We start from the raw sequence: 16,897 nt of genomic DNA on the forward strand, positions 1-16,897 counted from the left end.
ATTTTTTTTCATTTTGAGTTTTTTTTTTCTTCAGGTTTCTACTGCCTGGAAGGCTCTTCTGTTCCTTCTCCATGTCCGGTGGGTTATGTCAGTCGATTAGCTGACAGGATGTCCCTGAGCCACTGCTCTCCTTGCCCCTCTGGCTACTTTTGTAACAGCGATGCTCTGACAGAACCGTCTGGACCCTGCAGCCCAGGTCTGTCAGCTCACAAGCTGTGTATCAACAAGCCTAGCTAGTAAAAGTTATTTTTGAACAAGAACATTTTGTGGAGTCAAGTTAGAGTGATAAATACTTGGTAAATGTATGTGAAAAAGAATGAGAGAGAATTCAGTGAAAATATAGGATAATTTATAGGTCCTACATCCATGATAGCAGTATGTACAAGAGATAAAATTATAGAAACATAATAGTTTTGAATTCTTAAGTCTATATCATGAAAGTTGGACTCCACTAGCACTTGAGTCTTATCGCTTTTATTGCCCAACGTGATAAAAGTAGATTTTCGCTAATTTGTCATAAGCAAACTAGATGTATAACTGGTAAGACAAATTATCTCAAAAAGCAAAAGAAAAAGTTAAAAGTTGTAATAAAGGAGATAACAAAGAGGACTCTTTATATCTGTTTTGGCTTTGGAATGTACCTCAACTATAAACTTATCAAACCTGAGCAGAGACTGAATATAAATTGAAATTTAAAGATTAAAAAAAGCAGCGTTAAAGTTGTAGATCTATCTTCAAATGCAGGGGAAATTAGGTGTGAATATGTTTAGAAAACAATGTGTGTGTAGAAAATATTTTGTTGCAATCAGACCAGGCCAAAATCTTATTGGATGTCTTTTAGAATTAAAGTTTAACATGATGTGTTCATTTCTGTCTGCAGAACACTTTTTGCTCGTGTGGTAAAATTTAAAAATATTTCAGTAATCCTTAGAGGGATGTTTGTCCGTATTTTCTACTACAGGACATTTTTGTTCCCAGGGTTCCACCGAGCCTTCACCTGTCTCCCAGCCGTACGGGGATGTTTGTCCTTTGGGACACTTCTGTCCTCAGGGAAGTGGGTCACCCAAACCTTGTCCTGTTGGCAGTTTTCTTCCAGAACCTGGAGCTTTATCCTTCTCTCAATGCCGCCCTTGCCCTCCAGGGAAATACTGCTTCATTCCCGGAGCCTCACAGCCCTCAGGTGGGGAACTTGCTTTATTCTGACTCTCTATGCTTGCATTGTGTCAAGTGTGAAACATTCTTTTTCCTTTTTTTTCCAAGGCTTAAATCAAATAATTGCAAAAAACAACCACATATTTATGGGTTTAACGACAGATTGTTTAATCCCATGTCTTCTGAATTGATGCCTCTTTGTGCTAGGTTTATGCCACGCCGGTTTCTTCTGTGCTGAAGGTGCTGATAACCCCACACCGCGAGCAAACTCTTCCATGTCAAAATGTCTTGTGGAAATCCTGGACTCTTACTCGATGGAAATAGACTTGGTCTTGTGGATGTACAACCTGTCCTGCTCCAACTTTTCTTCTAAATCTGGTATTGTTTTGCATTTCTTAACATTTAAGTAGTGCAGTGAATGTTTCTCTGCTTAGTAGGACATTTTACAACATTTTCTGTTCAGTTGTATTATATTCATTTATACATACAAATTAGAGAAACAGGGCAGCACAGTGGCACATTGGAAGCACTGCTGACTTTTAGGAAGAGGTTCCTGGGTTCTGGTTCTACCTGGGTCCTTTGTATGATCTTCCAGTGCATGCATTGGTTCTCTCCTGGTACACACAGTTAAAAGGAAAGTTAAAATACAAACATGGCTCATCGGGCTCATTCATTTGGCTTTGGTATTGAGAAAAACATTTGGTAACGTGTGATAATTGATAATGTTTTATCAAAACAATCCTTAGAGCTCTGACTTTTTGACTGATAGAGGTCCGAAAAGTAAAAACCATTGTAAAATGGCAAATTTCTTATCCGAGAAACTTTACACTTCTACAAAGCTATTGTTTTTATGTCTTGCCAACGAACAGCCACAAATTTGTTTAGCATATTCCTGTTATAAAATGTGCTACATAAGTAGAATTGACTAGAAAAATATCACATTTTTGGCAAGAACAAAATGCATTGTTTATGTCATTCTGCTGTTACATACTCATTTTTCAAATATTATAGTAATTTTTTGTTTTAGAGAGGCTTATCACAAGTGGCTCTGTTTTGTGTCATTAGTGGATATTATGTAAAATTGACTTTTTTGAGCTTTATATCATATGGGACGTTAGTTGTTCCAAAAAACAACAACATATTTGGGTTGTTGATTTGATTGAGATGCGAGCGTGACTGACAGTGCAAACACATTCCTCCTGACTCTGATTGGTTGTTTTTGACCTGGTGCGATGTATTTTTTGCAAATGACATTCAGACCACTGAGCAGGCCTGTGAGCTATTTTTTTTTATTTCAAATTACCACTCTCAATTTATTTTGTCTGGACAAAGAGACAGTTTTAGCAAATATGTAAAAAAATATTGTTTTCTGAGAGTTGTCTACTGCAACTCCTGAATGGCTGCCACAAGAGATTCATAGGGTTTTCTTAAACATGCACGAATAAGTTAAAGCAACATTCCTGGTAGGTTTTTGCTGAGGGAATGACATTATAACATGCAGTACAGCTAAAAAAAAAAGTCAATTTTGCATTACCTTGCCCCCTTCCCTGTAAGAAACAGACAGCTGTTTCTGTTTGTGTGCTGTCCATTTGATAAAAGATGTAAAACCAGCAGTTTTTTAGCTTTGTCTGCCATGTTCAGCTGCAGGGAGAAACGCTACCTGGATCAAAGTAGCCGCGATGCCTCTGGCAGATTCTGATCACAATGTGAATCACTCAGCAGAACATCTCAAGAGTCCACATTATGCATGTTCCACCTACCGAGGAGATATATGTCCTAAGGGTGAGTAAATCCTGACAGTGAAAGTGTGATCTGATATGACTTTATCCCCTCTGCCATGGACATTCTCATCTTATGACATTGTCACTATAGTTGCTGTAACATGCAAGTTCTTTCAAATGCGTGTGTCTAAGATTCAAATGTCTAAGATTTGAGCATTTTTAGATATTTAAAAAAATAATGAATGTAGTGACAGAACATTTTACAGTAGTTATAGAAAGTGTTTACATGCACTTTCTGTGATTAAACGATCTTTGCTGTCAATCAAAGCAGCAGAAGATGCTGATGGTTATGCAAAGTGAGCTGCCTTCTCTATCCGACGCGCCTCGCTTTCCAAGTGTCCTCATATGAAGATGTGAAAGTCTGAATGTCATATTGTGACCTCCATCTTCAAAAGAAGCCTGGTGGTGGTGACGATGTGCATGAAGGCACTGTAAAGTAGTTGCTCATATCAGCTCATAAAAGAACAAATTCACATTCCTGCAGCAAAGTAATTAGTTTTCAAAGAAGCTCTCTGGTAGATGGAAAATAAAAGATTCAGTATTTGTGCCTGTGTGCGGGGCGAGCAATGTGTAAAAAAAAAACGATCATCCTCACGAGTTTCCTGCTTTACAGCAGTTGAATAGTTCTATTGACAGCTTTTGTTGTTGTTTTTCAGGTTTCTATTGTCCTTTGGGATCCGCTTATCCTAAGCTCTGTGATGTCGGATTTTACTGTAACCAGACGGGTCTAACAGCACCAGCAGGGCCGTGCCTGGGTGGCTATTACTGTCCCTGGGGGTCCTCAGACGCTTACGTCAACCCGTGCCCCTCTGGACACTACTGCCCAGTTGGAACTCCTCTTCCCAAGCCATGCCCCCTAGGAACCATTAAAAGTGAGACATTTTGGAATATACGTAGTTGAAATTACTAAATTACTTTGATAAGTTTTCTCTGAAGAAAACTGCTTGTAAACAATGTTTGAACACATGTGTAATCCCTGTCCATTCTGAGTTGGAAACGATGAGCGTTCAGACACAAACCGGAGCTGAGATAAACAGGACCCAATCCTCTTCTGCTATCATTGTCAGTTTTGTTCCCCCTTTTGTCCTCGAATGAACTGAATGTCTGTTTTTGTGGGTCACTGATGTGGAAAAATATGAAAACATCCACTGAAGCAGGTTTTTTTTCTTTCTTTTTTTTTACCTCCCTTGGGCGCTTATAAATAATTATTGTTGCAAAATGGTTTAATCGTGTAATTATATTCTCGTCTCGCTGCAGACAACTAGAAGCTCATTAATGTGTGCCGAAGCTTCTTTGTGTGGCTGTGAATTAGAAACTGATGAGGGAGCAGGTACTTTGTAGTTTGCATTCAAATTACATTTTTATCTGTTTTAATGCTTTAATTATTTAATCTCACATACTGATTTGATATTGTTTTTTTAAATATCCAAAAAAGTAAACAGTGCTGCGTATTCTTTCCTCTCTTTAATGTGGGCAAGGTGAACTTGTTTTATAACAAATCATGGCCATCTGTGCTTACCAACTCGGGATCTGTTTTCAAAAATCTTATTTAGTTTTGCCAATGTATAAAAGCTTCATGGGCATTTTAACACCTGTATACCACATATGGCAAGTAGTGGAAAGATGTTTTACCTTCATGGGGTTTTAGAAAAACATCTCCTTCGATCCAATTGAAGTCAGTTTGTGTGGACACATCTTTTTATCTCTTTAAATATTGTAGTAGATGTAGTAGTCAATAAAATGTTTGATTCTCTATGAGATAGAGGTCTGGAGGCTAATACTTGATCCAAGGTTTCCCCCAGAAAACTCACTAAGCCTGATGGGTGGGGCGCTCGGCAGTCATTCATCCAGCGTGTTTTTGAGTTAAAAATGTTTTTAAATTCACAGGAAGTTTGAAAATATCACTTGATAATTATGTGTTATTGAAAGATTGGGAGATTAATACTTGAACACTAACTATGAAGCCTTAAAAAATGCTAATATTTTAAAAAGATTTTAAAAAGTAAGCAATGCTAAGCCTGGTGGCCCACCAGGTTTATAATACACTTAGGGAAACCCTACTTGATCCCTGCTAAGATTTTTTTTTTTTTTTACGTAACTGTAACATTTCTTTAAAACTAGGTCATCATACCATCCATCTTTAAGTCTTTTTCATCTGTCCAAATGCTCCACAGTGCTGTAAATTTTTTAACAACTGGCTGTAAATGAGACTCCTTGAGGCTGAAGGGATAATAACTGCGGTTGTGCCAGAATGTCATCCTATCACGAGGTTTTCTATTAACCGTGGTTGTAAAAAGACTACATTTATTTAATTCACAGAATGAAACTGATTCATTGCTGCATTCCAAGAAAAATGCAAGCTTAGACATAAACTTGTACTCTTCAAGAACAAGATTGTGCTTCAAGAGTGCACACTTTGAATATATTATCTATATATTAAACCAACATTTTGACTTTGGCTCGAAAGGATTATTGTGATAAACATGGCCTTCAAGTTTGCATTAGGTGCACATACATTACCCATGGCAAGGTCCTTTACCTTGATGATATAAAGAATATTCAAATCTTAAGTATTTTTTTATGCAACATCAATTTTGCAAGACCCAATGAACCTGTAAAGGTCTGGAAGATTCTCCCAATCAGAAAATATACAAATGCCTTTTAAACCATCTTTCTTGTGAACAATAAAGGCTGACATGGTGTGAAATGAGCTTTGAAATGTCAACAATTGATGTTTTGTGATGAAGGAAACCATTGTTATTTTGAGGTAAGATGGAAGCTGAATAACAAGTGGTTTAATACACAAATCATATCTTGAAAAGGGATCTTTGAAAAACTTAATTATGCGTAACTGTGGGCAATCGGTTAATTTCTTGTTTAACATTTCCTTCTGCTGGTATGTTTATTGTGTGTTAACCCCAGGTTTCCTTGGTGGGTCCACAGTGGAGACATGTCAGCCGTGTCCTCCGGGTCACTACTGCGATCAAAGAGGCGGGACTGAGCCAAGCGGCCACTGTGTGGAGGGCTACTATTGTCCTGAAGGACAGACCTCTCAGAGACCACAACTCCATGTCTGCTCACTTGGACATTATTGTGAGAAGGTCAGCCATGCTCCATTAGTCCTCAAGCTCTTGTCAGTCATCGCTGCTGAATTTTGTATGAGATTTCCTCACAGCAGAGAGCTCTGGTATGACAAGCACATTACTATATGCTGCAGTCAATTAATGTCGTCTCCCAGACTGGGTCAAGACTGTCTCAGTCTTCACCTTGTGCTGTTGTCTGTCTCCATTTTTATCACTGCTCTGCAGTTATCACAGTTGATAGCTGCTGTTCCCCAGGTGTAAAGTCTTGTAAAATCATTTTAATTGTCATTTCAGGGCAGTGCGAGACAGACACCCTGCATTCCTGGCAGCTACCAGCACAGACGGGGCCGAGGGACCTGTGAAACATGCCCTCCTGGCTTCTATTGTCAAGATCAGGGTAAATCATAGCTTGGACAGTGACTACACTTTTAGCAGATGAAGAACTGAATTTTGATTAGCCTTCTTTCATGTCGTTTTTAATGAGAGCAAAGGAAATGTTTCTTTGGGAATTCTGCACTGACACAGGAATGAGTCACCCGCTTCCCTGTGAAAGAGGACATTACTGCCCCTCTGCCTCAGCAAGTCAACGTCCCTGTCCATCAGGGACCTACGGAAACTTGTCAGGACTTGCAGAGCAGTCCCAGTGCACACCATGCGACCCCGGCATGTACTGCAAAGGAGCAGGTAACGTGGAGACATTCCTCAAAGTGTAAGGGAATTACACTGTGCAGAAAGTTTCCAGTGTCAGTCAGAAGTTCACAGCCATTCATCACCAGCATGAGTGTCATATTATTAATGTAATTTATTTGAGATGCTTCTTTTTCAGAGTGGAATGATTCAGAATAGAATAGATTTACTTGAAGACTTGCTTTACTCTAGTCAGTAATGCTGGATTTCCAGCCTCATGAAGTTTATGAACACTTATCGTCAGAAACCGATCAGAATTTGGGTTTGATGGTCGAGACCTCGGCACAATTGACCTGGAACATTAGAATTGGCTTTTAATAAATGAATAACAAAGACTAACATAAACCTTTTGGGATCTTAACCACATTCAAATGTGTGTGTTATGCACAGGAGCTGAAGCACTGCCTGAAAACCAACATTTTGATTAAGGTCCACCAATGCTGATTTAGAGTGGACAAATATGCACAAAGAATTATGCCACAGGCTTGCTGAAGGCTATGAAAACAGCCTTTAAAGTTCATTTCCAATGTTGTAACATCCTCCCATTTTGGAGAAACACAGCTTCAAATTAATTGTTAAAAGCCTAAAATGAGTATAACATTGATCCGCACAGCGAATGTCTGACAAATTCAAACAGACTCGTGGGATTTAAATAAAGTGCTAAAACGTCAGAATGATCTTGGTGCTGTATTGTTCCTGTATAACAAAACATTCAAAGTGAAATGTCCTTCCAGGAAGGACTTTCCCCAATGGGCTTTGTGCTGAGGGGTACGTTTGTGTCGGCGGCGCCTTTGAGCATTCGCCATCAGACAGTCTGACAGGATTCCCATGTCCTCCTGGGTATTACTGCCCCATGGGGACTTCTGCACCAAAACCATGCCCTAAAGGAACATACAGGTGCAAATTGAGTTGTATCTCTTCAACCTTTGAATATCTTTCCTTGGCACATACTATGTTATCTGCAAAATATGACTTGATGTGAAATTTAATTGATTTTTGAGGTTCTGAAAACATGATAACCTAGATTTTTGCTAAGTTGTTTAAGTATAAAATTACATTTCTTTCCAAGTTGTCATCTTGTTAGTAAGGTTTCTTTTTACAAAGATACAAGTAAATTTTCCTAATTTTCCTGCGTCTTATTATCTATGGCTCGTGTGTTTTTTAAACGTTTTGTGACAGTGAGCAGAGTGGGCTTGGAGACATTTCTCAATGTCTGAGCTGCAGTCCTGGTTTTTACTGTTCAGAACCTGGTCTCTCTTCAGTCTCCGGTCCCTGCCTCCCAGGTAAACATAATGCCTCCCAAACATATTTACATTTTTTGCAAAGATATGTAAAAAAGAAAAGAAAAATTAAAATAAATGTATCCACCAAAGTCCTGGATCCTCTCTTTTGCTCCCTTCTTGTCTGCTCACCCCACAGGTTTTTCAGAGGCTGATTTGTGTCTGGAGAACTTTTTTTACTTTCTATTTTTCTTCATCCTCTTAAGAAAACAATGTCAGCTCATCGCATCCATGTGGAGTATTTGATGCCAAAATAGATCATGTTTGTCTTCTCTAGCTAAATGCATGTTTAGAAACAAGCAACTGGTTGTCTTTTAGAGAGCAAAGACGTGGTGGAGCAAAGATGCCGCTTTTTGATGCTGTTCTCTAACAGTTGGCTGTGGAGGTTGTTGTTACCTGCTGCTCATTCTGCGTGGTGGCTACAAAAGTTGTGTTGTTTTATTCCAAATGTTTTAATCTTATTTTTAAATCTTAAAGTTGTACAAATTTACTCCCATCATAAGGTGCTGCAAATTGATATTCATAAGGTACCTGATTCAGTTGGTTAAACTTTCTTTATGCCTCCAGGTTTCTACTGTCTAGAGGGCTCTCAGTCTGCTTCTCCAGGATCGGGTGACTTTGCAGGTGTTTGTCCAGCAGGCCACTACTGTCTAGAAGGCACCAGTGTTCCCTTACCCTGCCCCGCTGGTTTCTACCAGAATAGTCCTGGAAGCAAAGGCAAAGATGACTGTAAACCCTGTCCACCTGGTAATCCATAGCAAATTCTACAAAACCTCCCATAGTAAGTGCCACGAATTGATTTTCCCGTAATCATGCTTCCTCCAGGGTGGTTCCAGGATTTGCCGGGGCAGACAGAGTGTATTCCCTGCCCTGCGGGATTCCACTGCCAGCCTCTGAGTCCTGGTCCCACCAGAGGGACTTCTCTTGGAGTTTCCAGTCCTCTGCCCTGCCCAGCTGGACACATCTGTCCCAGAGACAGCCTGGACAATCAGCCTGTTCCGTGCCCTAAAGGAACATACAGCTCCAGGCAGGGTCTTATCTCTACAGGTGGAAATCAGATTTTCCTTTATTATGTTTTTATTAATCACATTCAGCAAATTACAGTTATCACACCCCAAACACTTTTAACAGCACGTCCGCGCTTTATGAGGCAGATCGCTTGTTTTGCTCTTTGGCAGCTGATATCGCAGCTGCCGGTCTCTTTGTTTGCAGGTCAGTGCTTAATGTGTCCGGCAGGCCATTTCTGCGGATCCGAAGGTTTGGTGGAGCCCTCAGGATCGTGTGCGGCAGGTTTTCTGTGTCTGACGGGTGCAAAAGTGCCAAATCCAAGCGACAACATGACAGGATCGCTCTGTCCGCCGGGGATATTCTGCATACAGGGGCTTAGAGCAGGTAGATGGAATCTAATTAGGATAAATTGAGGATAAATAAAAAGTTGTCTTTTTTTTTATATCATATTTGAATAAACCAGCAGTGAACTCATTTCGTCAGGTGATTGCCAGGCGGGGTTTTATTGTGACTGGGGGTCCACCAAAGCAGACCAGGCTGTGTGTCCAGCCGGTTTCTTTTGCCCCAGTGGAACAGCAGTCCCCTTAGCCTGCCCTGCAGGAACGTTCAGCTCCGAAACGAGCAACACTCACCAAGACAACTGCACCACCTGTACACCTGGTTACTACTGTCATGGTGAGAGTCAACTCATTGTTCTAGCACAATCTGCAGCAAACAAAGCAGTCAGCTAAATTAAAAATGTGATTACAGAGTTTTTGTCTTGAGTTAAATGGATGGAGTTAGTCAATGTGTTGTCTTTTTATAGAAGCAACAAAGTAGCAAGTTCTAAGGATGCATTTGGTTGAGCAGCTGATGTTTTCTTTCTGGTGTGTCTCAGATGAAGGTTCTCTCCAGCCTGTACTTTGTCCTGTTGGACATTACTGTTCTGCGGGGCAGATTTTAGGGCATGCATTCCCTTGCCCACCTGGCACAGTACAGAGGAGGCTTGGAGCGTCCAGTCCTGATGCTTGCAGTCCCTGTCCTGCGGGTTAGGGAACAGTTTTTATAAAAATAGTTTCTCCCAATCATCAAATCAGAAATATATTTTGGAAAATATTTGTGTGCGTCATGGGTCATGTATACTATTTAATGCTTCTTTGTATTGCAGGAATGTTCTGCTCTCAGTTTGGTCTGTCACAGCCCTCAGGTCTGTGTCAGGAGGGATATTTCTGCCCTGCAGGATCAACCAGCCCAAACTCCACCGAAAGTCAGGTGTGAGGATTTTTAGTCTATTTTTTTGTTAATTGCACCTTTGTTTAACTATAGGTCTCATAAAATGTAACCTTGCTACATTAAAAAAATCCTATCTTTAAGCTTGAGTAGTTTGATGGGATTTATTGTTAAAAGGACCTTTGTAATTTGCTCTTGTGTGCATCCAGATTCTCCACAGTGGCTCTTAAAACGTAAACACACAAAAATGAGCAACACTTTTACATATAAAAGCTATGTGGCTCCTTCATTATTCTACCAGTCGAAGCATATTTTGTTATTTTGACTAAATTAAATGTAGCTTGATAAGTTCAAAACAATAAAAAAGCTAAAGTGCAAAGCTAATCTTTTCACCGATGGAAAGTAGGTTTTATGGCTGCAGAGAAATTTCATAAGTAGGAGAGAGGGTCAAAAGGACTCTTTGGATCTTCAGGCCTGCTGTCTGAACCTTGCTCTATTTGTTAAATTCATTAAAATTTTATCCACTGGCAACATTTAATGTCAGAGTATGTAAGAAACATAATAAAATAAGTTAATCTATTTACCATACCAACTGTTAAAGTTAAAAATCTTGCTGTTATTAATAACTTTGCTTACATTTTTCTAATTTTTCTTCCAGAGTAATTCAACCAACCACCATCTTTGTCCATCTGGCCACTACTGTCCATCTGGCAGTGGTCATCCTCTGCCTTGCCCTGTTGGCTCTCTTGCCATTTCTCATGGACTAAAAGCGGCAGAAGAATGTCCGCCCTGCCCTCCTGGATTATATTGTGACAGTCCTGCAATGTCTGACCTCTCCGACGCTTTGCCATGTCGCGCTGGGTAAAACTTCCTGACCTTATTCATATTTTAAAATAGTTGGTTTTTAAATGTAATAGAGTTAAATTTCATTATGTATGTGCTGTGAATTTGTAGATCTGAGAATTTTTTTTATTAAAACAATCTTGTACAAATTGTAATGCACATTGGCACTATTGGATAACCTGAAATGTGAGGTCTTTAAGGTTAAATCAGAAGCATTTAGCACACTGGCTCGCATTTATCAAAATATCACTTGGCAGAAAAATTGTTGTGGAGCTCAGCTGGGGCCTGACGCTCCGAGGAGGAGCTTTGGGTAAATCGGTGGAGCATTGTGAAAGGCTGCTGTGGGAGATTCAAGGATTTCTCAAACATGAATGAGTCAAAGCAATACTTTGAGTATGCTTTTAACCCTTTCATGCATAGTGGTCACTACAGTGGACAGCTATCTAAAAGCCCTTTTCTTGGTGCTTCTTGTGGATTTTTATGCTATAAATGCACACAGACCACTGAAGTGGACACTAACGTATCATAAAATACACTATGAACTACTGGCCATCAGCTGCAAATGCAAGAAATTGTTTTTGTTAAATCCAATATGACCGACAGACAAAAAAGCACGCCAATCGACCCGGTCCCTCCTTCTACTGTAGACAACTCTTACAGGTAAAAAACATATTGTGACATCAGATAACCGCTAAAGACCAATACTACTGATGTATTTTTCAAATAACAACTTTGTATTTGGAGAAAATTACAATTGATCACCTAAAGAAAAATATAAAATATATGTTTTTACAAATTGTTTTTCCTACCGTTTTTTTTTTTGCCTTAAGAAAATACAAAAAAATTTGAAAAAAAATCCTGACACAAAGGATCATAATTCATGCATGAAAGGGTTAATGAGGGAATTACATTATAATATAATTTTGCATAAAACCACTCATTTAGAAAGCTTAAGCTGTTTTTCAGAGTCAGTTCTTAACACTCATTTCTTTAATTTGAGCCTCATTATATCCCTCAAGTTCAAGAAATACAGTCGGTTTTTGACAGATAATTGTAAATTCACCTTTTTATTTATTTTTTTAATAAAGCTTTCGGTGTTTGAGGCCCACATGCTCAACCAGAGAGTTTTACTGCAGCCAAACCAATAATTGTAATGATCGTCATTTGAAGTGCTTGGCACAGCCTGACACCTGTCCAAAAGTGTTTCGCCGACAGTCTACTCGGCTTTACTAATGGATGCTTCCAGTAATCTTTTATTTCATATGAAGTTTGTTTTCTTTGTTTACGCCTACAGATATGTTTGTTTGAGTGGAAGCTCCAGCCCCTCTCCTTCCGACGGCTCCCATGGCTACCCCTGCCCTGCTGGCTACAGCTGTCCTGTTGGCTCAGCGAGTGAAGTGCCCTGTGAAGCTGGCACTTACAGTCCTGCTCCCGGAGCAGCTCGCTGCTTGGCCTGCCTGAGAGGAACCATGTGTCCCTCTTCAGCTACTCGAGAGCCCTCTACCTGCCCAGCCGGTAAAAACTCATTTTGAATCAGCAGTGTGGATTCTTGTGGTTTACTCCTTTGGGTGCAGGTGCAATATGTTCCAGCCATCCAGCTCTTATTTCTCCGCTTACAGTGTATAATTCCATCTTTTCTCAGGCCATTTTTGTCCTGCTGGGACAGTGGTGCCTCAGGCATGCCCTGTAGGAACTTTCAATAACCAAACAGGAGCTCATTCTCTCTCTGCCTGCTCGTTGTGTCCTTCTGGGGTCTACTGTAGCTTACGTGGAGCTTCTGCTCCGCAAGGTAAACGCACACTAAGATGCTCACTGATTTTATTTCAAACTCATGCTGAAGTCTGTTGATTCGACTTGCTAGAGGATATCAAGCTGTTGGTGTTGATGGGTTTTGTGTAGCTCCATGTTTGCAGGGCTACTTTTGCCAAGGTGGAGCTACAGTGCCAACACCCGAGAGCTCCGAAACCTTCCTGAGGAATGGCCTCTGTCCGGTGGGACACTACTGTCCAGCAGGGTCTCTTACTCCACTCCCATGCCCCGCTGGGAGTATCCGCAACGCAACTGGTACACGCCTTTATTACAACACCATCTAAATTGATTTTCAAGAATATTTATTGCCCTGGATTTTTTCTTTTCTTTGTTGTTTTTTTACTCATTTCCTGTTGAACTTTTCTTTGAACAGTTGCAAGTACCAGCATGTTTACATCCTTGGACAATTGTTAGTTTTTCGTGTCCATTTTTTCCTATTTTCTAATAAACTGACCCTCTTGAAATCTCAGTTTACATATCTGTGTTTTTATCATAAATATCGCCTCCACAATGCACTAATGCACTGTCACTGGTTGTTCCTGCTTATAATATATCTTGTGATGACTTTCTCACTTTTTTTTTTTTTACCAAGTATTCAACTTCTTTTTGTAGTATGTCATGTGTAAGACACCCCAAATAGAGTGTCCTACATGTTCTGAGTATTTCTTCTCCTATTATTCTTTTCAGAGTTAGACATTTTTTACGCATTTTTCAATCCCACAATGAAACAAAGCTTGGGCTGTTTTGCAAAGAATTTTGACTCTGGATGTGAAAAGCTGTTTGAGCCACATCTCTAAAAGACTGTTGTTGTAGTGAAATGTGGTTTAAAAATCATTGGCCAATCCCTGGTGAGGTGTTTGGGGCTCGTCCCACTGTGGGGGAGACCTAGAGGAAGACCCAGGACACGCTGGAGGGATTATGTTTCTCGGCTGGCCTGGGAAGGTCTTTGGATTCCTTTGGAGGAGCCCAAGCGGCTGGGTAGCAGGAAGTCTGGGCCTCTCTGTTTAATCTGCTGCCTTGGCTCAACCCCAGATTAAACGGATGGATGGATTGGCTGATTGCAAACTTTCCTATTGACATTCAGCTAAAGCTTTCCTATTGACATTCAGCTACTGTCTGCAATAAATCCTTTTGCAAAGCACATTATGAAAAAGCTGAACATGTGATAAATTCAGTTATTCAGCTGCCGTCCTTAGTTCAAAGGCAGTTTGGAAATCTTTATTGTGTCACTATGTACAGCAAGTACTTTTTCTCTGACTTTAGGAGGCGTTTCCATGGAAAGCTGCTTCGCCTGTCCTGCTGGCTACTACTGCTCCTCCGAGGGCCTCGCTAGCCCCAGTGGTCCATGCTCTGCTGGTTTTTATTGTCCATTTGACTTCTCCTCAACTACTCCATATGCCTTCCTCTGTCCCAAGGTACGTTTATTTATGTATGCTTCAATTTACACTTTTGCTTTTTTTTTTTTTTGTCCTCTTTTCTGTCGTTGGATCTGAATACGCTGCATCGTTTATCATTAATGCTCTGCCAGATTAGATGCGTCTCCTCGGATGTGCCTCTTATTGTGTTCTTTTCATCCCAGGGCCACTTCTGTCCTGAGGGATCAGCGTTGGCCTTGCCTTGTCCTACCGGAGAGTACCAACCGAACCCGGGCTCTGAGAACTGCGTCCCGTGCCGACCTGGATTCTTCTGTGAGGAGGCCGTGGTGGGAGACCCGTGGCCCTGCCCCCCACACTCGTTTTGCCCTGCAGGTGGGATATGGATAGTTTTATTCCCAACAGGAGGAATGTAGCTATTATTTTACTACTGTGACTTTTTTTTAGGGACAATGGTGCCGCAGCCCTGTCCTAACGGGACGTACACCCATTCCAACCAGACTGGGCTACAGGAAGAGGAGGAGTGTTTGCCTTGCCCTCCAGGGAGGTTCTGCAGGTCCTCTGGAAGCATCTTGCACCATGCGTTGCACGTGTCTCACTGTCACACTATATTTAGACCAACACTCCACTCACATTATTTGGCACATTTACATCCTACATTCACCAACACATGCTGAAAGGCTGACTTCATCTTTCACTTTACAGGCAGACAGCAGGAAGTTATATCATATTGAGAAATTTAGCCGTGCTTGTTATGCACTGCTATTATAACTGAAAAAAATGATGCTGTTAGAAAACAATTGTTTTAAGTACAACCCTATTTATTTAAGTGCACATTTTAGTACCTACCAGTGGTTTTGTGTGTTTGATTTGGTCATGTTTTCACAGGGCTGGTAAGATCCAGGGTGTTTGCTCTGCAGGATATTTGTGCATTTCTGGGAGTGCAGAGTTCACCCCTCAGGGGTCAGTGTCTAACATGACCCACTGCCAGTGGGGTGTGCAGTGTGCTGGCCCATGCCCATCAGGTATTATGCATCAATAAAAAGTTCCTCAGTTTCTTTTGGTCCTTGAAGTTCCCAGTTATTGATCTTAAAAAGAGCTTTTTTTTTCTTTATTTAGGCTTTTATTGCCCTGAAGGTGCAGCACAGGCGCAGCCGTGTCCTGCAAACACAGTCAGGAGCTTCGCAGGAGCAGTGAGTCTGAAGGACTGCTTACCTTGCCCTCCGCAGTATTGGTGCAAACCTGGTAAGTGATGGCATGCATGCTGGAAAAGATGTTTAGTGTACAATCAAAATGTGATCAAAATTTACTGAGATTTTTAGACTAATAGAAAACAGTGTGTACATTTAAAGTGGACTGAATTGGCTGTATGCTTTACAAACCTGCTTGCAAGTTAAATCTGAAAAGTGTAGAGTGGAGTTTTATTCAACTTCTTTGGAGTTATGTCTGAAATGTTTGGGACAAGCAAAAAAATAAAAGTTCACTTAGTCTTATTTGAAAAATTGTTCAAATGCCTCACACAGCATGTGGATAACCACCCAATAATTAAGTTTTGTTATCTGAGCAGAGCATGTTCCTCCACTTCTTCAGTGTCCTCTCCATCACATGTGGCAAACTGACAATGGTAGTTCTTATTCTATGGTAATTTTATAGTTGCTGTGAGCCTCTAGAGTGCTTCTCTAATTGCTGCTAGCCTAGCCGGTGAGATTAGGTTGGGGAGCTTTGTCTTGGTAGCTTTCGGTTGCCAGATTAATGGCACGTTTTGGCTGATGGATTGAACAGTTCTCTGTGAGGAGCTCAGGGTGTTGTTTTACCATCTAAACATGCTTTAACTTCACCACAACTTTATCCCTGACCCAGTGAGTTTTGGTCTTCATGATGCTGTTTGTTCACTAATGTTCTCTTAACAAACCTCTGAGACTTTCAGATGTTCTATGATGATTCTGAAGTTACATTGCACACAGATGGACTCTATTAACTGTTTGAAGACAATTGATTGACATTCATTTTATGGAATCAGAATATGAGATACAATACCCACCACACTTTACAAATGTATACATGTAAGTTTCTGTTGGTCTATTCAACACAATCCCAATAAAACTGGTTAAATTATTCAAGGGTTATGGTTAATTTTGCTGAATGCACTGCATCTTCTTGCAGTATTGATTGGATGCTTGCAAGAGGAACTTCATACGTCTTACATGAACCATTCAAACTTAGCAGCAGCATCAGTTGTACCATGAAATCATTTTTGGGTGATTACTGCCTGAGGTTTCGTTGTTTGCAGGAGATCCAGTCGTTCACCTGTGTCCACCTGGTCATTACTGTGACGGTCTGCCCGGCAGTGACTTCAGCGGTGGTACCGGACCCCGGCCGTGCCCCGTATTTACTTATCGAACTTCCCCAGGAGCGGGCAGCAAGGGTGACTGCCTGCCCTGTCCTCCTGGTTCACACTGCAACACCACAGGTACCATGCAAAGACCCTTTAGCAAATGATTTAATCAAACATGCATTATTGTTTTTATTTCCCTTACTTCTATCGTCTCTGTTCTAGTCACAGTAACAAAGTGAAACTCACCTTGTTATACTGTCATCTGATGGACTTGAATTAGAATTTTAATATTTTAAATTCATTCACGGCAAATTTTTCTGCAGTTATTTTCATATAT

The 16,897-nt window shown here is 40.6% G+C and overlaps 1 protein-coding gene across 1 annotated transcript in view; it reads left to right on the plus strand.

The window, feature by feature from the left end:
- LOC103474721 (uncharacterized) overlaps window positions 1-16,897 on the plus strand; it is a 67,719-nt gene that overhangs the window by 31,976 nt on the left and 18,846 nt on the right. Inside the window, exons 53-78 of the mRNA XM_008425876.2 lie at window positions 35-196; window positions 962-1,180; window positions 1,360-1,530; window positions 2,794-2,934; window positions 3,590-3,805; window positions 5,856-6,034; window positions 6,311-6,413; window positions 6,542-6,700; window positions 7,438-7,600; window positions 7,883-7,986; window positions 8,551-8,730; window positions 8,809-9,030; window positions 9,196-9,375; window positions 9,475-9,666; window positions 9,869-10,018; window positions 10,139-10,242; window positions 10,859-11,061; window positions 12,338-12,558; window positions 12,686-12,832; window positions 12,943-13,107; window positions 14,116-14,267; window positions 14,432-14,600; window positions 14,673-14,781; window positions 15,114-15,250; window positions 15,345-15,470; window positions 16,516-16,695. Coding sequence (XP_008424098.1) covers window positions 35-196; window positions 962-1,180; window positions 1,360-1,530; window positions 2,794-2,934; window positions 3,590-3,805; window positions 5,856-6,034; window positions 6,311-6,413; window positions 6,542-6,700; window positions 7,438-7,600; window positions 7,883-7,986; window positions 8,551-8,730; window positions 8,809-9,030; window positions 9,196-9,375; window positions 9,475-9,666; window positions 9,869-10,018; window positions 10,139-10,242; window positions 10,859-11,061; window positions 12,338-12,558; window positions 12,686-12,832; window positions 12,943-13,107; window positions 14,116-14,267; window positions 14,432-14,600; window positions 14,673-14,781; window positions 15,114-15,250; window positions 15,345-15,470; window positions 16,516-16,695 — 4,254 coding nt within the window. The remainder of the gene's footprint in view (window positions 1-34; window positions 197-961; window positions 1,181-1,359; window positions 1,531-2,793; window positions 2,935-3,589; window positions 3,806-5,855; window positions 6,035-6,310; window positions 6,414-6,541; window positions 6,701-7,437; window positions 7,601-7,882; window positions 7,987-8,550; window positions 8,731-8,808; window positions 9,031-9,195; window positions 9,376-9,474; window positions 9,667-9,868; window positions 10,019-10,138; window positions 10,243-10,858; window positions 11,062-12,337; window positions 12,559-12,685; window positions 12,833-12,942; window positions 13,108-14,115; window positions 14,268-14,431; window positions 14,601-14,672; window positions 14,782-15,113; window positions 15,251-15,344; window positions 15,471-16,515; window positions 16,696-16,897) is intronic.

This window comes from Poecilia reticulata, linkage group LG13 (assembly GCF_000633615.1).
Source record: "Poecilia reticulata strain Guanapo linkage group LG13, Guppy_female_1.0+MT, whole genome shotgun sequence".
Classification (NCBI taxonomy): Eukaryota; Metazoa; Chordata; class Actinopteri; order Cyprinodontiformes; family Poeciliidae; genus Poecilia; species Poecilia reticulata.